This window comes from Dromiciops gliroides, chromosome 5 (genome assembly GCF_019393635.1).
Source record: "Dromiciops gliroides isolate mDroGli1 chromosome 5, mDroGli1.pri, whole genome shotgun sequence".
NCBI classification, from domain to species: domain Eukaryota; kingdom Metazoa; phylum Chordata; class Mammalia; order Microbiotheria; family Microbiotheriidae; genus Dromiciops; species Dromiciops gliroides.
This window is the reverse complement of record NC_057865.1, coordinates 156,730,339-156,754,661: the sequence shown is the minus strand read 5'-3', so window position 1 is coordinate 156,754,661 and position 24,323 is coordinate 156,730,339. Positions and strand designations below refer to the sequence as shown.

Genomic DNA, 24,323 nt, shown 5'->3' with positions numbered 1-24,323 from the left:
TAAAATATCTTATAGTTAATATTGCTGATCTGACATTGTCCTGACATCTCCTTCTTTCCCCCTAGTGTACCCTACCAGGTGTTTTCACCCCCTTTCCTTTCAATAGTAAGCTTTCCTTGTTCCCTCCAACTAGACGATTCCTGCTTTGGAATTTGCATAACATTTTGTTTTCACATCTGCTTTAGCAGACTCAATTTTGTATATATTTATTTGTCTACATATTTGTTCTACTAGATTGTATTCTCTTCTTGGGCAAAACTATGACTGATCTTATCATTGTATTCCCCATAATGCCTAGCCAATGTTCACCTTGAAAAAACACTGAATAGCTATTGTTGAATGAATCAGTGAAATATTAAGAAGCATGTAAGTACTAAATAATGCTACTCCATGGTGGGTTACTAGAGGTAAATTAAATTGTCCATCCTGAAACTTAAAGGATAATTTCCTAGTTTGTACCTAATTCCATACTTTTCACAAAATAAAGGTGCAGTGGGATATTAGAACCAAATCGGGAATCAAGAGACTTAGATTCTAAATTCAGAATCTATAACTTTGGTGGAAGAAATTTAACCATTCTGAGGTTCAGTTACCTCTTCTGGAAAATGAGGGCATGGGACTGAATGATCTGGAAACTCCTTTCAGTTCACAAAATCTGTTATTCTATTAAAGGTATCTTTATGTAACTCTTAAAATATAATTTAACAGGGGCAGCTAGGTGGCACAGTGGATAGAGCACCGGCCCTGAAGTCAGGAGTACCTGAGTTCAAATCCAGCCTCAGACACTTGACACTTACTAGCTGTGTGACCCTGGGCAAGTCACTTAACCCCAATTGCCTCACTAAAAAAAATTTTTTTTAAATATATAATTTAACAAATAACAGTAATATTTATATAGTTCTTTTAGGATTGCAATGTACCATACATACGGTATCTCAGTCAAGTTTCACAAAAAAACAAAAACAAAAACAAACCTGTAAAGTAGAAACTACAGGTATTATTATCACCATTTTATAATGGAAATTGAAGCTCAAAGTGCTAAGGGCCATATAGCCAGGAACTGTCAGAGACTAGATTCACATCTTGTCTTTCTGATTATGAGTCTAGCATCCTATTGACTCTGCCTTATGTTTGTATATTCTGACACATTCACATGGGGAAATTATGTCCAAAAAAGAAGTAGCAAATTTTGAATGTGGTCTTAAGGTTTGGCTTTGGGAAAACAAATTGAATAGGAAGTAATTCAATAGCTCCAAATCCAATATTTTCAATTACCTGAGGTTAATAGCAAATGGTACATTCCCTGCAGTTGTCTGCAGCTCTTTTCTTAAGAAATTACATGGTAGTAGATTCTTTGATTATATCCCCTGGAAATTAAAGAAAAATAATAAGATACCTATTAAGATTAAAGAACAAGTAAACAAATAAAAAGTTTGGAACATGGTTAAAATAGATACAAATGCAGTGTTATAAGAAAATTAAAAAATATAATCTCCTCCTCTATTAAGAATTCATTAGTAATGAAAAAGATGTAGCTATTTAAATTCTAAATAAATTTGATAACTGTTAAGATATATAATATTGGCATTTTAAACATTTTTGTATAAACATTTTTTTAACATTGCTTACCTTTTATTGAGATCAGACCCAGGGATTTACACAGTAGATTACAGTTGGTTTTTCTTTGTTTTGTTTGTTGTTTTGTGTGTGTGTGTGTGTGTGTGTGTGTGTGTGTGTGTTTTGAGTATTAAAATTATGCTTTCACTAGTAGGGACCAATTTTTAATTGGGGAGTGTTAGCTAGGCAGCTCCCCACAATATTGGGGCAAGGAAGGAGAACAGCAGCCTCTCTCAAAACAGAGCAGGATTTATTTAACAAGAATGAACTTAAAAACCACAAACAGGATTGGTAGGATCAAGGGAAAGGAAATCAAATGGGTAAAAGGGAAATGATACACTGAACAACGCCACCGCCCAGAAATCAGCTGAGAACACACAGCAGCGTCCTGTCGCCTTCCAGCTTCAAGCTAGAATGCCAGAAAACCTGCCTTCTTCCCAGCAGACCCCAGGCTGACCACACACAGCCCCCAGCCAATTGGCTGGCCACTTTGACAGTCACATGACTGCCCTCAGTAGGCGTCCAATCATTATAATTTTGCCAGGCCCATGTAGGCGTTGGTGAGTGGTGATGACATGAAGTGCCAGGGCCATGGCAAGGGCTACAACCAATGGGTGGAGCACCATGTGGTTTGCAGAGCCCCAGGCCGGTGCCTGTGCTTAGGTTTTTTTTAAATTCTAGCCAAAAGATGGGGTCATAAAAACCTCAAATTACAATTAATTCTTTATACACTTTTTAATTCTTTGAACACAGTTTTAAGGAGGAGTTTGTTGGAGCAGAAAAGACAATGAATTTGGATTATGATAATCTTAGCTCAAACTCTGGCTCTTTCATTCACCATGTGACCTTAGTCAAGTTGTCCATTTGCTTAGGGCCTCCATTTCCTCATCTGTAAAATGAAGAATTTGTAATCAATCAATTGTTAATCAACAAGCATTAGTTAAGCACTAAGTTCCAGATATACCAAAAACAAATAAACAAACAAAAAACCCCAGAAAAACAATTCCTGTCCTCAAGAAGATCACAATCCAATTGGGGAGGGGGGTGGGATCAACAAGCAAATAACTATGTTCAAACAAACTATATACAGGATTAATTGGAAATAATCAACAGAGGGAAAGTTCTAGAATTAAAAGAGATCCGGAAAGTTATCCTGTAAAGGATGAGATTTTAGATAAGACTTCAAGGGAACAAGGGAAGCCATGAGACAGATATATGGGGAGAGAGCATTGCTGGAATGGGGGTCTATCAGTGAAAATTCAGAGTTGGGTGATACAGTATTGCATTCAAGAAACAGCAAGGTGACAGCTAGATGGTGCAGTGGATAAAGCACCGGCCCTGGATTCAGGAGGACCTGAATTCAAATCCAGCCTCAGACACTTAACACTTACTAGCTGTGTGACCCTGGGCAAGTCACTTAACCCCAATTGCCTCACAAAAAAAAAAAGAAAGAAAGAAAAGAAACAGCAAGATGGCCACTGAATCTAGATCATAGAGCATTTTGAAGGAGATTAAATATGGTGCACAGATGGAGTACTGTGCCTAAAATCAGGAAGACATCTTCCTGAGTTGACATTCCACCTGCAGCACTTACTAGCTGTGTGACCCTGGTCAAGTCACTTAATCCTATTTGCATCTGTTTCTCATCTGTAAAAATGAGAAGGAAAGGGAAAAAGCAAACCACTCCAGTATCTTTGCTAAGAAAACCCCAAGTGGGGTCATGAAGAATTAGATATGACTGAAATGACTAAACAATTACAACAAAAGATATAAGAATACTAGAAAGATAGGAAGGGGTTAGATTGTGAAGGATGTTAAAGAAAGGCTTTTATATTTGATCCTGGATGTTATAGGGAACCAATGGAGTTCATTGAGCAGATTTTTCACTTCAACCTTAGCCCTTAGGATCATATCCCCATTGTCTTTCAGTCAGTTCTGAAAACTAAAAGTTTATGTTGAAGGATAGTCATAGAAACTTTATATTATCTTTTATGTGGTTATATAAGGGCCTTGTTCATTTTAGGAAGAGAAGACCAATATATTGGTTATAATAGAAGCCATCCTATCTTCGGAAAATTTTGCATATCATTAAACTAGCTATAGTTATGGAATCCTTCTGAATTGGGGAAAATTACCTGGATTGATATATTTTATAGGTAACATTCACTAGAAGTCCCCAAAATTTTATAAGAAATAGGAAAGGTTTCCTCAAGGACTTTTATTTATATATGTGTAATATCTGAGTCAAAGAATGTGTCTGTGAAAAGAGTGGCTATGTTTTCTTGGGTTTTTGTTACTTCAGTGGGATAAAATTAAGATAGCTTGTAGAGATCAGGCATTTGTTCCTATTCTATCCCCACTCGTTGGAAATATAGCTATCTGATTTGATACATTTTAAACATATAACTAAATGAAGAAAAATTAATTTTAAAAATTCTTCACTAATCAGTTTTAAATATTTTACAAAAAATTTTGTGGTTATAAAAAATACTCTCTTGGGATTCTTCTAGAGAATAATAATAATAATAAACAATGAGTCTCTCAGTTTGGCATCTATAATACTTCAGTTTAGTGAGGAAGAAACTCGTTTTCTGCTTGACTGCCCAGCTCACAGCAAACTGCTTGCTTGGAGGAAAACTAGGGACAAGAGGTACATTAAAGGAAAGCTTAAAGATTAGTAATGTCATTGCTGAAATACTGAGTGCCATTCATGCATTTTTAATTGAGTAGAAATTTAGGCTATATCTCTACCATTTAACTTTGCATAAACACCTTAAATCCTGGTTTTATAAGCACTGATTACCTTTACATTGAGGCTTCTTTCTCTTCCTTTTACTAGTTCTATAGACATTAAATGTTAGATGAAAAAAAAATTCTATTAACAGCAGGATGATGATTATTTTCCCAAGGCAATAGTGATTCATTGTCAGTCATTGATAAAGATGTCTACCATTGGTCAATAATGCAAGGTTTTTCTTTTAGTGATGAAAATCCTTTGCTGGGGCTTTTCAACTTCAGTCCTAAACTACAATTCAGTCTTGTGAATTTTGACTCGTTAAGGAAATGTCAGTGTCTGACCTTTTATGAAGAAGATATTTTCCCTCTTTCTTCTGTCTTATTATTACTGGTCATATTTTTGTTTTTGCTTTTTTGCAAGATGTTTTAAGGGTGTGGTTTTTTTTCCAGTAGAGCCCCCTCATTTTATTCTAGTTTACCAGTGTCTCTTACAAAAATAGAAAATTCTTGAAAACAACTATAACCCATTTATACTAGTATATTCAGTTCTATGTATAAAGAAATGATATTTATGTATATATGTGTATATATGTAATCTTGAAAATACACAATATATTGTCAAAGCTATGTAAGCTTTAATAATTTAACACTATACTAAAACTTTCAGAACTCCTCGTATATATACACATAGTACAGTGAGTACTCCTGGCCTTCTCATGGCGGAACTGTTTCCACTAACAGGAGAAGGGGCCAAGGCGAGTCACTGGCACCTTAAAACCAGTCGCTTTGGGCAGATGGGGCTCCTTAGCCTTGGCAGGAAACCTGCCTAAGGGAAGGAACCCTGATTTTAAACCTCTGCTGCCTTGTGGCTATACCCATATATGGGAAAGGCTTTGGGAGTTAACCCTGAGGAAAAATCAGGAGTCGGAGTCCCTTAGGCAGTTGGATGTTGGACATCACATCCCTCTGATAACTCCTGCAGCGGCACTGGTGTCAAACTGTATTGGCTGTATTGGCTCTGCCTCTCCTTTGGATCCACCAATGTCGTGGAGAGGGAAAACCTGCTGCATGGGCAACAGCTTGTTTTCCATATTGATCCGCCCAGGCCAGCACCCTGGAGAGGACACTCCAGCTATTCCTCATGGAGTAGATACAACACGGGATGCAGCAGTTACGGGTTATAAGTCACTCAGGAGCTGCGGCTCCCATATTGGACTGCACAGCCACATTGTGGCCTGTGGCTCTTCAAGGCACTCATCCATGGTTGTCCGCAACTGGTGGAGGCCTACTACTGCTACAATATAATAAGGATGGAAGAGACTAATAGAAAGGGTTTATGATAAAACTCCAATGAGTTCCCCAACATATATACATATATGTTAAACATGTATAATATACATATACATAGGCATACACATACTCATAAGCATATACATATATGCTTATTTTGTTTATTGACTAATCCCCAAAATTATGCATGTGTAATAAGGTTGCCATTCAAGGGATTTTATAAATTGCTCTAGAAACTTTGGAAGGCATTTGGAATGACATTTCACCTTCACTAGTACTATGAAGAATAGAGATGGTGCAAGATGTAGCAAAGGGGTAAAGTCCCTACAGCACCTGTTGTTTTCCCCTTATGGACTCAACCTCATGGTGATACCATTCTGGAGGACTGTACTGGTTCCTGGTGGGAGTTGGAGCTAATCAAAAGGAAATTTTGTTTGATGCTTTATCACCTCAGAGTGTTTTACTCTCTATGATATAATTTCATATCAAGAATACTGCTATAAATTTGGATGATTGAATAGATCCTCAGGGAAAGTAAAGCCCATCAGACTGGGAATAGATGACCTGACCATTATGGGCCTAGATTTCGAATTTTTTTTTTATATATTCAGCAAGGTGGTATAGTGGCCAGAACACTGAGATTAGAGGCATGAACTTCAGAGTTCAAATCTTGCCCACATGCTTACTAGTTTTATGACATTGAACAAATCACTTAACAGTACTTTCTGTAAAATGAATATAATGATAACTGTGTCATTTAAAATATTGGCGGGGCTACTCTCTTTCTGTCTAAATTATTGGGGATCTAAGATGGAGTTTCCAAGATATTACTACTTATAAATGAATGGCTATTGCACCCATTTAGGCAGTAAACATTTATTAAATTATATAAATGTTAGGAGAGCATTGACTGCATTTAACAGAAGCCAAAAAAACCCAAAACCCTAGCACCATATTGTCTCTGAGAGAGAGCACATGGCTTCAAGCAGAGTTCAGAAGTCTTATGTTACCTAGAGAGAGAGCTACCAGACAGCCTTCCTCACTAACTGTGTCACCCAGAATAGCGTTCACCTCATGATCTCTGTCTCTTTTCCTCTTCTGATAGATGTGGCTCTTATACACTGATCAAAGCTAATTGACTAGCATCATTCAATTCCATTGGTTGACATGACTTGAATGTGGTCCATATAAAAATGATCTTTACCTATGACCTAATGATGTAATGTCTTAATGGGGAAGTGTACAAAAAGACCATCTTTGAAGGGCAAGGCAGATGAAGTCTAGGTGTGGCTAATCTCATCTAGTTAGTCTCCATTTCTATTGATCCAACCATGAGCTCCTAGGTGGTCCCAAAAGAGATTAGCTAAAGTTTCTACAAGTGGGGGTGAAGAGAAAGCTGACTAAGACTGGGTCCCTGTGTCCCCCAAAGAGATCCATTATCAATAATTATTTTCTAACATAACTCCTATCTTAAAGGAAAATTGTAAGGATCAAATGAAAAATATGCTAATTTTATAAGTGCTAAATAAATTAGTTATTATTGCTGTTGTTACTGAACTAATTAAGCCATCCCACCTTTAATAATTTTTTAGTGTTTTTCCATGAGAACTCAAAGCATTTTTCTTTCTTTAGATAAATGTGAGTCCAATTCTTTGTTTGCAGAAGAAAATTTGAGTGGAAGCATGAGTCAAAAAGAGATTTTGTGGGACAAACTCCCTAGTTCATCCTGGTCTATATAAACCTAAGAGTTTTGATTCTGGGAAATGGGTTACAAGACAGTATAGCTCACAGCCAAGGAAAGTTATATAATTTGTGTAATGAACATCAAGATCACATAGCTTTCAGCCAATATTAGAACCTAGATCTTATGACTTCTAATCAGGTGCCTTTCCTACTACTTTTTCTACTATTAAGTGTTAAATGAATTTCATATGTATGTTTTGGTCATCTCTACACATAGAATATATGACCTTTAAGAGAAAATTCTCTATTTATTTTTAGTTTCCTTATATCACTGATTATATTGCCTCAAAAAGTATGAGTTTTCACTAAATATTAATTAAACTTAGGGGCAGCTAGGTGGTGCAGTGGATAGAGCACTGGTCCTGGATTCAGGAGGACCTGAGTTCAAATCCAGCCTCAGACACTTAACACTTACTAGTGACCCTGGGCAAGTCACTTAACCCCAATTGCCTCACCAAAAAAAAAAATATATATATATATATATATATTAATCTTAATAAGAATATACAAGCATCTCATTCACATAAATAAAATAGGTATTAAGTTAATCCAAAGCAATTACTTATCCCTGATGATCTCCACTCCATATGTCTTTCCATGTTGATGATGAACCATGAAAAACAATCCTTTTCTTTTTAATATAAAATCCTTTGAGGAATTCCCTAACCACTTAAAATTTATGTGACTGAGACCATATCTTCTGAACCTGTTGATGGGAATGTCATACAGACAGAATAAAAAGGTTTGCTGAAGGCCAGCTAGATTACATCTAATTGCTCTGTCCTTATCTACATGGCCTTTTGCATTATCATTGCAGGAAATTAAATTGGGCTGTCATGATTTTCTCTTTACAAAACCACATTGATTTCTACCTTCTGCCTTCCCTATCCATCACTACAGATCATTGCAGTTTATTGTTTGATGACTTGTCTTAGCTGTTTCCCAAGATACTGAGTTAACTTTACCAGTCTTTGATGACCTAAGTTGTTTTACTTTACTCTGAAATAAGAAAAAGGAAAAAGTGAGATTATAATATGATACAATTTTCAAGGGTTTTTGTATGCATTATATTTGGTTTTCTTTTTCCACTTAAATATAGTACTCTATGTATTTGAAATAGGTTTCTTCCTTCCATTTTTCTATGCTATTGCTCTAAGTGGCAATTACAATCCGAAATCCTCAAATGACTCAATGTATTTCCTAAATACAAATACTGACAAAGAACTTCACTATGACTAACATTTACTTCTGTCAATGTGTATGTGTGTCTGTGTTTGGGAAAGGGGATGGTTACATATTAATAAGGTTAAACGCTAATTAGATTATGAGCTCCTTGAAGTCAGGAAATGTTTTTACCATTCTTTGTATCCCTAATGCTTAGGATAGGAGAGTACTTGGCATATGGTAGGTGCTTAGTAAATGCTTGTTGACATCTGATATCCTATTAGACTAATAGAAATAAAAATTGTATTTAGGAGTACTTGTACTTAACAGCTCTCATTTAATCTTTAATAATAATTACTTGATCATAAATGGCTAGACCTAGGGTGATCCCACTGCATATGGTAAGAGATCAATTAATATTTATTAGAGGAAGGGAAGAAAACAAGTAAGGGACACATTACAAATATGTCTTTAACCTTTAAGTAATCTATGGATTATTTCAGGTGTATCATTTATGAATTTATCTTACTATTTCTATAAATATATTTCTACCTTGTTTACTCATTTGTACGATTTGCCTTTCCTGATTGCCTTTCTTTTCTTTTCTCTTTCTTTCCTTCTTTCTTTTTTTTTTCTTTCTTTCTTTCTTTCTTTTTTTTGCGCGGGGCAATGAGGGTAAAGTGACTATCCCAGGGTCACACAGTTAGTAAGTGTTAAGTGTCTGAGGCTGGATTTGAATTCAGGTCCTCCTGAATCTACTCCTGAATCCAAGGCCAGTGCTTTATCCACTGCACCATTTAGCTGCCCCTGATTTTCCTTTAATTATAAAAATTCCTCATTACCATAGTAAGTGTTCTCTCTGTGTTGTGCATGATCCTTCTAACACTTAAACAGTTACAGGTGACAATATATCATGAGAAGTAACATCTCTTTACTATTTCAGTTGCAAGGGTATGTAGCTGAGTCACTCTTATGGAATGTTTCTGTGGGTGAATTTGGAAAGTAGGACTTAGTCTTGGGGTCATTTGTTTCTCAAATGAGTTTACCACCATATATTGTAATTTATATCTAGCTATTCTTCTAGCCCCCTTCACTCTTTTCCTTATTGTTCAGGCTCCCTATTCCTTCCCGTAATTCAGTGATCATTGATAGTGCTATTTTAAAATATTCTTTTCTTTTTTTTTTTGGGTAGAGCAATAAGGGTTAAGTGACTTGCCCAGGGTCATACAACCAGTAAGTGTCAAGTGTCTGATGCTGGATTTGAACTCAGGTCCTCCTGAATCCAGGGCCAGTGCTTTATCCACTGTGCCACCTAGCTGCTACTTAAAATATTCTTAATTAAAAGCTTTATATATAGCAACTTGAGTTCCTTAGGGTAGCAAAACTGTGCAAATATAAAAACCACTAGGATATCAATATCTTCCTAAGAGAAGCTTCATAAACATTAGGGATAACCATTTATTTAGAATATTGGTTAGGGACTCAGACCTCAGGCTTTGAGTTCTAACCCTTGTGGTTATTTATTGTTGTTCAGTTGTGTCCAACAACCCTTCATCACCCCTTCTGGAGTTTTCTTGGCAAAGTTACTAGATTGGTTTGCCTTTTCCTTCTGTAGCTCATTTTACAGATGAGGAAACTGAGGCAAACAGGGGTAAGTTACTTGCTCAGGGTCACATAACTAGTAAGTGTCTAAGGCCAAATTTGAACCCTGGAAGATTAGGCTTCCTTATTCCAAGCCCAGTTCTCTAGATGCCTCTTACTAGCTTTGCTTCTACTTACTGTGTGGTCTTGCATAAATCATTTACCATCTCTGAGACATAATTCATATATAAAATAGAGATAATAACCACTGAATTATCTACCTTTGAGGGTTGTCCTGAAGATTAAATGATATTATTATGAAACACTTTTAAATCCTAGATGAGTAAATAAATGATATGCTATTATTATATTCATTTCTAGACTCTTAAAGGAGTGTCTCTTATCTCATGTTTTTATGTTCTGAACTATTTGTTTAGCAAAATCTTATTATAAAGAGAGCTTAAACTAAATACAACATTCTAAATTTATTTTCACCATTTCAAATTCTCACATATTTTGAGTGATGAACTTATTTAGCATTTTCACTAAACCATAGTTTGAATTTTAGAATGACTAACAACATTTACTACCTTGAATTTTTAACACATAGAAATTTCATGTATATAAATATATGTGTATGTATGGCATGACTTCAATTTAAATGTTATAAACATTTCCTTTTAAAAATGAAACCTACATAAACTTCACATGACATTTTAATTTGGATTTTACAAAATTATTTTTAATGTTGTTCATAATATAATGATGCATACCCACACTCGAAGAGAAAAAAAGGGGTATGATGATTCCGGTGCATTTGAGGAAAATAGAGATAAATGAATTAGAATGAGGAAATCAATTAAAGATTGAAAATTGTATTATTGTAGTTATAGTTGTCAAATAAATAAGAGGAATCTTTTTTTAAGTTCCAGTTATGAATTATTTCCTTCACTTTTCTGATCAATTCTCCCTTTCTTTTACATTGTAGACCAAAGGTTCTCAGACTATAACAGCTTCCGGCACCCAGAAGAAAGTAAAGAGGACCCTACCAAATCCACCTCCTGAAGAAACTGCCTCAGGGACCCCGTCAGCCTACAGCACCATGGGTTCCGTTTCCCGAAGAAGAATCTGCAGAACTAATACAATGGCAAGAGCCAAAATCCTCCAGGATATAGATAGAGAACTTGATCTTGTGGAAAGGGAATCAGCAAAGCTCAGAAAGAAGCAAGCTGAACTGGATGAGGAAGAAAAAGAGATAGATGCAAAGTTGCGGTACTTGGAAATGGGAATCAACAGGAGAAAAGAAGCCCTGTTAAAGGAAAGAGAAAAGAGAGAGAGAGCCTACCTGCAGGGAGTAGCTGAGGACCGTGATTATATGTCAGACAGTGAAGTAAGCAGCACCAGGCCAACCCGAATAGAAAGTCAACACGGTTTGGAAAGGCCAAGAACTGCACCCCAAACGGAATTTAACCAGTTTTTGCCACCACAAACGCAGCCCGAATCTCAGTTAGTTCCACCAACAAGTCCTTACACCCAGTATCAGTTCTCCTCCCCTGCTCTTCCTACACAAGCACCAACTCAGTACACCCAGCAGACTCCTTACCAACAGCAGCAGCCTTTATACCATCAGCAGGTTTCACCTTATCAGACCCAGCCTACCTTCCAGACTGTGGCGACAATGTCCTTTACACCTCAAACACAGCCTCCACCAACTCCCCAGCCTTCGTATCAGCTCCCCTCCCAGATGATGGTGATACAGCAAAAGCCAAGGCAATCTACATTGTATTTGGAGCCTAAAATAACATCTAATTATGAGGTCATTCGAAACCAGCCCCTGATGATAGCACCTGTTTCCACTGAGAACACTTACGCAGTTTCCCACCTTGGTAGTAAGTATAATAGTTTAGACTTAAGAATGGGTTTAGAAGAAAGAAGCAGCATAGCAGGTAGTCCAATCTCAAGCATATCGGCAGATTCTTTCTATGCAGATATAGACCATCACACACCGCGGAATTATCTCCTGATTGATGATATTGGTGAGCTTACTAAGGGAACAGCAGCCCTGAGCACTGCATTTAGCCTTCATGACAAGGATTTGACAAAAACAGACCGCCTCCTTCAAACAACAGAGACACGCAGAACCCAAGAAGTCACCGATTTTCTGGCCCCTTTACAAACTTCTTCTAGACTACATTCCTATGTAAAAGCAGATGAAGACCCGATGGATGATCCCTATGAACTGAAGCTTCTCAAACATCAGATCAAGCAGGAATTCCGTCGTGGCGCTGAAAGTTTAGACCATCTCGCTGGTCTTTCCCATTATTACCATGCAGATACTGGCTATAGGCATTTCCCCAAATCAGAGAAATATAGCATAAGTAGACTGACACTTGAAAAACAGGCAGCAAAACAACTTCCAGCAGCAATCCTTTATCAAAAGCAGGCAAAGCATAAAAAGTCATTAATCGATCCCAAAATGTCAAAATTTTCACCGATTCAAGAAAGCAGAGACCTTGAACCTGATTATTCAAGTTATATGACTTCTAGCTCTCCATCAGTTGGAGGCATTTCCTCTAGGGCAAGACTTCTTCAGGATGATATTACATTTGGCCTTAGGAAAAATATCACAGACCAACAAAAATTCATAGGATCGTCCCTCACTTCGTCCCTTGGATCAGGGTTGGCACCTTGGGATCCACAATCAGGTCAGCGTTACAAGATAGGCAGACAACACGCCTTACAGTAGTGGCACTAGGTCAAGGCCTTCTTCTCGACCCTCCTCTGTCTATGGACTTGATTTATCCATAAAGAGAGATTCATCAAGCTCTTCTTTAAGACTGAAGGCTCAAGAGGCTGAAGCATTAGATGTATCTTTTAGTCACGTGACACCTTCTGGCAGAACTAAACCTACAAGTCTACCTATTAGCCAGAGCAGAGGAAGAATACCAATTGTTGCTCAGAACTCAGAAGAAGAAAGCCCTTTGAGCCCAGTTGGCCAACCATGGAATGGCACAGCTGCTCGCTGGACCACTGCCACCAATATCTGCTGATACCAGAGATCAGTTTGGATCAAGTCATTCGTTGCCTGAGGTCCAGCAGCATATGAGAGAAGAGTCCCGGACTCGAGGATATGATCGGGATATAGCATTCATCATGGATGACTTCCAACATGCCATTGTCAGACAAGCGAAGTAAACTAGGCTCACCGAGGCTGTTACATCCTCTCAAAACACAGATCCATCATTTCTCTGCATGTCCTAATTGTCCTTCTCCAAGGACTTATTCTTCCTGTTTTTCTTGGTGTGTGTTGTACATTTATTTTAATTTTATTTCTTGTAAAAGGAGAGTCTGTATGTGTGTAGATCTGGAAGCATGTTTTATTTTCATTCTTTTGTTGTTGTTGTTGTTGTTGTTATTGATATTTCTCTTCCTGTTCTAGTTTTCCCTTCATTTATTTGCATATGTTTCTGGTATTTCCTTATCTAAAGTAATTATCAAATAGCTACTTTTTAAATAAAATATGGCCATCCCTTACATTTATAGGTGGAACTTTAATCACTGGAAGTAACTTTAAATGTTCTTTCAAAAATTCATTTATACCTTTGAAAGACCCATGACCAATTTCCTTCAGTTGTGCTTGTAAATTAATGTCTTAACTGTAGTAATATTTCCCTGCTGAATTTTACCCTCCTCGATTTTATTAGGACCTATCTTATCATTCAAAAAAAACATATTTAAAGGTTAATAAGATTTAATCAACCAGTAATAATTTGACATTCCTTTTGACTTTAAATAGCTAGAATCATAGGACTTAGAAGTGAAAGCAACTGCAGAGTACATAGGATCTGAGGAATAATTTAATTATTGTTTTTAGAGAAGTTTAGGTAAATATTAAAGTTATATCTGTCATGGTCTATAGAATGGCCACTGGATTGACCATTTTATTTCATTGACCAGTCATTGATTTACACAGAGTACATTTGACTGATTTTTAAAAAAAATTTCATTTATATTTTGTTTGAATGAATTGATTGTCAATTAGTATTTATAGCATTATATGTCCCTAGCTTTTAATATTTTTGCAGAATTTTTATGTAAGCATCATTTAAAAACTTTTGTTGATTTAGAGAAAGGTGAGATGACTCTTCAACAATATTTTTTTTTAAAAAAGATACCACTGTTATAAGAGCAACTTGTTCATTTTAAGTGATTAAATAATAAAATGAAGAATTATGAATAATGAATATAATACAACATTTTATTGAGCTAAATAATATCTAAATACTCAGTATACCCATTGACAAAAGAGGTCAATGAAATACCAAAAATTCAGTCAGACATCTTATATGTTTTGTACACATGATGTCCAAACATGTAGATGTTTCTAGTATACAACTATGTGGTATTATTTATACAAAGATTTAGTATGAAAGACTGAATTTTTGATTTTTTCATGTGATAAGGAAGTATTAAATATATGAAATCCTATTGGTTGTGGTTTGGCTAAACTATGGTTAAAAGTCATACAATCTGACAGTAAACATTTATAAATTATAGAAAATGTATTGATTACAATAATGCAAGAAACATGCATGATTTAACATGAAATTTGTTTAAAATTTAAAGCAGAAAAAATAATGAAAATCACTTGGATGTTGAATGAAACAGGGAAATTGTAAAAATAATAATGCTTGCTATAAATTTTCATGTTTTTTGCGTTAATGTATCACAAAATAAAAATGCATGTCTTTTACTCCTTTGTAAATATGATTATCTAAATAGAAAATTGTGCATGACATGAAATAGTATAAGTTTCTTTCATTAATTTATATTTTCCAATTAACAAAATATTTCTGTTCAGGAATGTCTCATTTGTTTTTAAAACATTAGCTACTGTATTGCAATATGAAATAGAAATATTTTCAGAGTTCCCTCACAAAAGTCATTTTTGTTTTACATATGTGAAGTCATACTTTTCTTTCCAATTTGAAATATCAAAATAGTAAGGACTAAGCTAGAAGTACTAAAGAAACAGCATTGAAAGAGAAAATACAATGTTTGATAAATCAAACATTAGCTATTAGTTATTTTTTTGTTTTTAATATGTGGAGACATACCTTTGTAGGTTTTTTTTCAAGTGTTCCAATATTCTTATGTGCCTTGAATAAATCTTAAAGTGGTTAATTTATATATTTTTTTCTACATTGCATTATGCAATGGCTATAACCACCCTAACTTGATAAGAGTCTTTCATTATGAAATATAAGGTAAGTAAAGGAGCAGGTCTTTGAACCAGGATCTTATACTATAATAAAGTTAAGTTACTAATAAAGTTAAAATTACTACAGATTTATGCTATTTTTTAAAAAATGTAATAACATGTAGTGACTATATGTAATACACAAATTCTGTGGTGCATCATGCAGTGCCTTAATATTGGAGTAGTCACATCTCATTACCAAGCTTTACACATCGTTCCCTTCCATAAACCAGAATTGTGCTTAATGGAAATATAAAATCTTGTTTCATTTTACATGTATGTGAAGAGGCAAATTTTCCTTTTAATGAGTAAAGTTCAATCTCAGAAAAGAAAGATTGAGCCAACTCGTATATTTTTGATAGTGATCTTTAAAACTAAAAATAGTTTGGGGATTTTTTTTGTTATATATATTAATTTAAATTACTAATTAAATGTCAAGAATTTATCAGGAAAATTAATTGAAGATAATCATTAATTATTTTGTCCTTTAAAGAACACAAACCTTTTCTGTCCAATATATTAATTATTTTCAACTTTCGATACATTCTAATTAATTGTATGTCATTCCTGTAGTGATACTTCAAGTATAAACTAATTATTGTTCTCACATTAGATTTCTATATTTCCTTTTATATTCTCTGAGTTTTGCATTTATTAATTAAGGATATGTTTTGATTTTTTTTACTTGATTTATCAAATAATTTGAACAGTCAGAAAATGTAAATATGTGAGTGGTAGATTTATATGAACAAAATAGAATTGGATAGAATCTGAAATAATCACTGAAATCACTGGCTTTAGTTTACCATAAGCAAGGACATATTCAGATATATTAGTTCATTTTTTCATGGAAATATCATAAGAATCACATGAAATAATTCAGTCTTTATCATATATTTGCTATAGCTTTAGAGATGCAATCTAGAAAACATGTATTTCCTCATATTTGTAAATCTCTTCAGAACTGTGCATCTTAGAAGTGAATTCAAGCTACGCATAAAAACAAACAATGTATTAACTTACTTCAATTGTTAAAAGGGTTTTTTTTTATGTTAATATTAGGTACCAAAAATGAAAAAAAAAAAAAGAAAACCATGTATGTTCGGATAAGTTGGGAGGCAGATGGAGATGATTTGGATAAACAAATGAGTATTTTTGTAATTCATTTAATCTAATCATGGATCATTGGGTATAGTTTGTATTCTTTCTTCAAGACTACATTTCATATTAAATTTCTTTCTTTTTATAAATGATTAGCTGGAGCTAAAATTGGTCTATCATGAGGCACAACATAGATTGTGAAAAATGATTTAGTAACTTCTAATGAGGACCCTGGGGAGGAGTAGGTTTCAATGTAACAAAAATTATGCTTATCATAATTAGAAGGATATTAAACATCCTCTAAATACTGCTACTTGCTCTCATTTACATGCAGACATAAATAATTTAGCTTTGTTAAATTTTGTAATAATTCATCAATTCATTTATTGACTAAATTTTCACTGAGTAACTAATTATGCCCAAAGTATTCTGACAGACAATATAAGGAACATAAAATAAATGTCCTTATCCTTCAAGAAATTTATAGTCTAGTCATAAAACTATGGATGTGAACACATATCTGTAAACCAAAAAAATGTAATAAATAGTACAATATTTTGGAGATCAGGGACAGAGAGGATAATGGTACTGATGATCAAAGAAATATTTAAGACCATCAAGTATAAACTGGGCTTTAAAAGACAGGTAGGATATCAGATTAATATGAAAGAAGAGAATACTACTAACCTCAGTAACTATCATAAGCAGGGTGGTAGAAGTATTAGTACCATGGGTATTTCATTTTTGGTTCCAGAATAGACAATGGGATGGAAGTAGTAATGGGAAATAAAGTTGGGAAAAAGAGGAGTAATATAGTAGTAGGTATCTCCATTCAATGTCAGAGAAAGGGGGGTTGGATTTTAATTGGTTGGCAATCTGAGTCATTAAGAAGGGTAGATGGGAGAACAGATGGTAGTACAATGTCTAGGAAACCATAAGGTAAAAAAATGTCATGGGCAGCTAGGTGGTGCAGTGGATAAAACACCAGCCCTGGATTCAGGAGTACCTGAGTTCAAATATGGCCTGTGTGATCCTCATTACCCTGCAAAATGAATATATATATATATATATATATATATATATATTTATTTATTTATTTATTTAAAAAACTGAGATGCTTCTGGAGAGTCAAAGAAGCCAAGGACCGAATAAATGAAAATGTCACAGGATTTAGAGATTAGCTAGGCATCAGTTTCTAAAAGCTATCAATTTAGAACATTTCACAAGTATTTAAACAATTTTAAATAGATTTCATGTGCGTATGCAACATACATGTGTATATCTACATATACATGTGTATATAAACATACATATATTATTGTTAGTCTCATGGAGTTTTTCACATTTATTATGACAAGGTAGGAAACCCTTCTCAAAGATCAGTATGCACATAATAATCAACCATTCGTCAAGATTTAAAAAATTCAAAAATACTAGTATATAAGCTCCTGAAATAAGTTTCCCTTTTCACTTATTAATTAAACTAATAATCCATTCCATTGTAAAAGGAATTTTCTACTCAAGAGGAAGATTTTATTGTTAGATAGCTTAAACTAGGTAAATGACCTATTTAAAAGATGTATCACTTAAAATATTAAAAGAGATTAGAGATAAATGTGACCTGAATTTGGAAGACCTGAGAACATACTTAAGTGTTATCTTCATGAGAAAGGTTAAGTGATTTCCCAATTGCCTCAATAGCTATAACTCTTAGGCAAAATCTATTTCATTAATAATTTTGTATTTTAGAAATTGAGACCAGTAGTCTAGTTTTCTGTTCCAGGCTTAGAAAGCATGCTTTTAAAAATACAAGGAGGACCACTGTCTGAAGAGTATACATTCCTGTACCCTGTTGTGCCAAGAGATTGGGGAACAGGCATGCCTAGTCATATAAAAGGAGCTGTTATGATATTTGCTCTCCATAACCTTAACATCAGGAACTACATTTTCAAAGCTAGGAGAAATATGCACTAGAGACAAGGAATGTGAATGTGTTAGTAGAAGTTCCTCTCTACCCCATTTTCAGAAAACATGCCCTCAAAAACGGAGTGAGGGTAGGATATTTGAATTGAGAAGCTAATTCTAATGAATAGAATGACTTTGTAGAAGCAATTATGGCTCCAATGGTAAATGTGTTCCATAAATTGTCAATACATTTGTATTTATTTGTTTTAAAATAGATATGTTGCAATAGGAAAGCAGGCACCCTACAGTTACAAGAAGATAGACTTAATCTTATACCTATAAAATGTTTAACATGGTATAGCACCTGTGAAATATACCAAATAAGCCCAATATATGAGCTTTGACTGCAAAGAGATGACAAACTCATTGTGAAGGAAAAACATAAACCTACGAAACAAGAGAACAAGTTAGAACACAAAAAATTGTCAAACTTCCTGAGATGGATGATATGTAATAAAGGAATTTAGGGAAACCAGGAAGAGACTAGTGTCAAATGGAAAAACCAGGAAAACCTTTCTTCTTTTTCTTTCTTTTTTTCCGCAAGGATATTCATTTGAAATGGTTCTTGTAAGGTGGGTAGGATTTAAATATACATTGATCAAGAAGTCACCCATTGCCAAGAAGATAGGTCATTTCTAGCAAGAGAAGCAACATCAGTGAAAGTCCATGGAATGTAATTCAACTTATCTATAGGATGTGTTAAGAAGAGTGGCTGTCTTAGAATTGAGCAGTAGCAAAAAATGAAATGGAAGTATTTGCAAGCCTTACCTAAGAACACCAGCTTGATTTGGTAGTAAATTATAAGTCCTTGACAAATGTGGTGTTTTAGGGAATAGTACAGATGAGTTAGAAGTCAGAAAAAGTAAAACTAAGATGAGAGTCATAATGATCTAGAAGATTTGTAGTAATTAAGATATGAATTGATAAAAAAAAAACATTGTGATGGTGGCAATGAGAATAGGGGAATAAGGATATATACAAGGGGTATTGAAATTAAGAAGCAAGTGAAGGTTGTAGGAATAAAAGATTTAATTGTTTATTTTCTCCATCATATAACTGTCCTAATGAATGGGTGAAGTGAGGGTGGAAAGGGAAATAATTTTATATAAGGAGATGAGTGAAATGTGAATGATAGGTGTCAGAAGTGTCATCAAGCTGGAAGTTGAAGTTGCTGAAGATAATGGCAGACTATGGGGTAAGAGGAAAAATTTTCAGCTCATTGTCAAAACCACTGAAGTACAAGACTTTGTGTTGTAGAGATTTATTTATTGATGGTTTGCAACAAACTTAAATTAATGGATTGGATCGAGTTAATGATGGATCAGTTATCTTTAAAAAGCATTGGAATAAATCAACATTGAATGTAAGGTCCTACTGAGAAAATTCTTATACTTGAAGGAAATCCAAGTTTTACCTTAGAAGTAGAAAGAGAGGGTGCAGCTAGGTGGCACAGTGGATAAAGTGCTGGCCCCGGAGTCAGGAGGATCTGAATTCAAATACGACCTCAGACATTTGACACTTACTAGCTGTGTGACTCTGGGCAAGTCACTTAACCCTCATTGCCCTGCAAAAAAGAAAAAAAAAGTAGAAAGAGATCAGGAAGTATTTGGGATAAAGAAGAATTTGACCACAATTGAAGAGGATAATATTGCAGCAAGTTGCAGGGGGTAAAACAATGGAGATGAAGTGAATTGGTCTAAAATTTCAAAAGAAAGTAGAATTGATGGAAAGGCAAATTCATGAAAACAGATTATAAAGGAATCATGTTAGGAGGGTAAGGGTATTTTAATGGTAGCATGAAAGGTAGTGCTAGATAATTTCTTATTGCCAGAGGAACTTAGAATTTAGGCGACCTTGACATTTCAAAAGAATTTCTGATGCGGTTGTGCCTTGCAGCTGGCTATCTTGTATTGTGTTCAAGATTTCTGGTAGGTAGAGGAAGATCAATCTCCTATGTAAAACTGAAGGTACTAAAGAACTCTAAAGGGTTGTCTTTATATGCAGTAGGAAATGCAGTGCTGGAGCTCACTTGAGATGTTGAGGCATGATGTGTAGCACTGAGAGCATAAAGGAGATAGCTGATGGTAAGAGAAACACTGCCCAGGAGTATGTAGAAGAGAGAAAAGTCAAAATTCTAAGACTGAGGTTTTACAGTATGTTTGTATTGGGGTGTGGCATTTTAAAAGGGGAACAAAAAAATGAGGCATCAAAGGAATGATCATAGACCAGGGAAAGAATGAGATTATTATGTGAGCAAAAAGCAAAGGAGGAACTTGGGTTAAAAATGTCAGATTCAGGGCAGCTAGGTGGTGCAGTGGATAGAGCACCGGCCCTGGATTCAGAAGGACCTGAGTTCAAATCCGGCCTCAGACACTTAACACTTACTAGCTGTGTGACCCTGGGCAAGTCACCTTAACCCCAATTGCCTCACTAAAAAAAAAAAAATGTCAGATTCAGAGAAGAATGAGAAAAGGAGCATTGCCAATTTTTAATTTGAATATTGTGATATGCTGAACATTAGAGCAAAGATTGGGTTGATGGAAATCCACAAAAGAAAGTTTTCTGAGAATTTACACGACCAATTTGCCTTTTTTCATCCCTTATTTGCTCCTCTGGAATAACAAAATTAATTCTTGCCTTACTTTGGACCCAAAGGACATGTTATTTTAGTCGAATGAAACAAAAGAGAATCAGGCTAAAAGTCAAATAACAATAAAGAAATTGAAACATTGGTACCTAATTTCACTTGATAAATATTCTGTTTTCAAAGTACTCAATATAGCACCGAAGATTATTTTAGATTTGTTTCAATATGTTATATAAAGCAGCTTCTATTTTATACCATTCCATGGATTTGGGGGAGTTTTTGTTTTGTTTTGTTTTAGTTTTTAGGAAATAACACATCCTCCAATTGCTTTAATGTTTTAAGTCAAGATACAATTCATTCATTTGTGTTAATTTTTAAAATGACTTCTTTTATGTTTTTTTCATTTATTCCTGGAGCATCTGTTGAAAGGATTCTAACATTTCTGAGGGTAAAATGAATAATTAAGACAGTAGCTTATTTTTACTAAACTGAAAAAATTTTGAGAAAACTAAGAGCTCTGAAGCAATTTCTCAAGACTAAGAAAAAATTTAAAGAATTCATGTAATTGCATTTCATTAAATGGGTAGTTTGAAGATATCTCCATTCTATATCTTCAGTGTGTATAATAAAATTAATAAACATCCAAATATATACCTTTTCAAATTATAGATATAAAAACCTTGCCTTTTGAAACCTCAAATATACTAAAGTGAAAATGTTTCCACTGAAAATAACATTACAATATACAGAAAATATTTTTAAAACCAATCCATGGACTATTTTTGTCAGTGTGACACTTACAAAGGGTGTGACTGATTTTTCCCTTAATGAACTAACCAGTTGTCCAAGTGAATTAATAAAACTGATTCTTTTGAGGGGGGCAGCAGGTAGGTGCCACAGAGACTTTTGACTTTAAGGCAAGCACCTCATCATGTAATAACTTTTTTGTTTATTTGTTTTTATCTTTGTTTTTCTCTCCCGTGGCTTGAGTTTTTGTTTTTGTTTTTGTTTTCATTTTCATCAAACGATATTTAACTATCAGTCCAAATATCCCTGTATAAATGTCATCTCTTTTCCTTGAAGGGCATCCCTCTCTCCAGTCTGCAATCCAGTATAAAATTTTTCTCATCTTCTGGATATGTCTACATAGGGGAGCCAGTTAAACTTACCAGTCCATTTAGTTGTTACTGGTTGAATGTCTTTTTTAAACATTGAATGTTTAATAATTTCTAGAATTAATTACCCATATTAATATCAAATTAAAATAAGAGAGACTGAAATTTCATGAATTTCTCAGTGACTCATGAACTGATCGCTTAATTTGTGAGAGGAAATAATGGAAAATACATGTTATTGGCCTGCTTTTTCTACCTTTATGGAAATATTTGGCTAATAGCAAAGGGGAGAAGCTATTAGTTGCTTAAAAGTAGAAACATTTTAAAACTGATTTCCTTATTTGACATTTTTGCACCCCTAGAACTTATAATTCTATTTGAAAAGGGGAAAAATGCACACACACACACACATGCACACACACACATGCACATACACACACACAAAATAACTAGAAATACACAATTGAATTCAGTTGGAATGGCAACCATCTCATTCTCAAAAGAAGATAGAAGTTTGTGTTTGTTGTATTTTATACTCGCAATATGATTGTTTTAATGTGATACAAGTATTGTTATCAATAGTAATAGAGAACATAATATGCAGTATTCATTGACAATCTTCAAGAACAATACTTCACTAATGTATAACACATAGCTCATCTTGACATGATATATTAATCTATATCATTTAGCCTACATACTAGGAAATTACTGGAATCTGCCTTAAACTGGCAGCATTAATACAATACAGAATAAACTAAACATGGAAGGTTGCTACTATCTCATTTATTTGGGAGGCAGAGATATATAATGAGGATATTTAGAGAGAATTTTTTCTATCAGGCCCCCATTACACTCACATATGCACCTCCCCCCCAAACCCCAGGGTACTCAGTTTGGTCCTATACATCTTTACCAAAATTATGCTATTTATAGCTATGAAAACCTGAAAATGAGCAATGTTTTTAAGATAAAAAAGTTGTACACAAGGCAAAAAATTCAACTCATCACATTTACTAATAATTTTAAAACACAAAAAATGGCAATATAAGGATAAGCATAGAAAATATGTTTAACCAAATTTTATCTTTTATACAGTTCTAAGAAATGGCTGAAAAATGGCAAGACAGGAAAAAAGATAAGATCCCCATGATAAGATTAATGAGAATCTTTTATTGAGAATAAAATTAACATAAAAGCTTCTCTATGATTTTTTGAGAAGGCAAAATTAACTTGTGAATATTTTATTTTACATTTAACTTTCGACTTTAAAAATGTAGAAAGTCTAACAAATATTAACACCAGCCAAACCATCACTGCATTGAACTGAACACTTAAAGTGTTCTCTCAGTTTTTCTCTATGTATAAAAATATCTGACAGGAACCTTTAAATATAGCATTATTTTATGCTTGTGACTTAGTCCTCTCATATATTATTCCATAGTAATATGCTACTTTATGAATTTTATTATTGGTGTTTGGTATTTGAAACACTTGTCTTGCTCCCATGTGAAATTGCAATTTTAACTGCATGAAACCATTAAAAATGCATGTTTGATTATGGTATCATCTTTTGCGCACTCTCTTCTACTCTGTCATCTGGGTTGGAATGTTTGACATTTCCTTGTTTCCAAAGCCTATCACCTACTCGGGAGAAACAGATTGTTTGACAAGCCCAGGGAAACTCGTTTAGAGAATGACATGTCTTGACCTGGGAAACTACCAGAAAGACTGATTCATTCAAGACTCTCAGCAACATCAAGAACAAGTAAGTATTTCATCAAATTATCACTTTCAAATTATTCTTATAGTCAAATTCTACCCTAAATGTTCTCAATTGTTTTTTAAATAAAAATGAAATTATATTAACAAAGTCACAATTTAATCCTTTATAATTCTTAGCTAACAAAAAAATCATCATGTGACCCTGCCCCAATTAACATAATCAGTTGCAATTGATAATGACAAGTTGCATTGTAATGCAATGACAATGACACATCCATAACGCATTAAATTTGATAAGTAAATATAATTCTAAAATTCCAGTACCAAATTATTGCATTGAGATATTTTTTCGACATCAATTGGGGGGGGAAAGTTTGACTTGATTTGTTGCTTCCATTGAAAAATGGGTCCTTGAGTAATATTATTTTCCAATACTAAT

General features: G+C 34.3%; 1 protein-coding gene across 1 annotated transcript in view; it reads left to right on the top strand.

Moving 5' to 3' along the window:
- Positions 1-24,323, top strand: part of PCLO (piccolo presynaptic cytomatrix protein) — a 591,416-nt gene that overhangs the window by 341,726 nt on the left and 225,367 nt on the right. Inside the window, 6 exon segments of the mRNA XM_043967589.1 lie at positions 11,120-12,811; positions 12,814-12,850; positions 12,853-13,132; positions 13,134-13,322; positions 23,872-23,904; positions 23,906-23,927. Coding sequence (XP_043823524.1) covers positions 11,120-12,811; positions 12,814-12,850; positions 12,853-13,132; positions 13,134-13,322; positions 23,872-23,904; positions 23,906-23,927 — 2,253 coding nt within the window.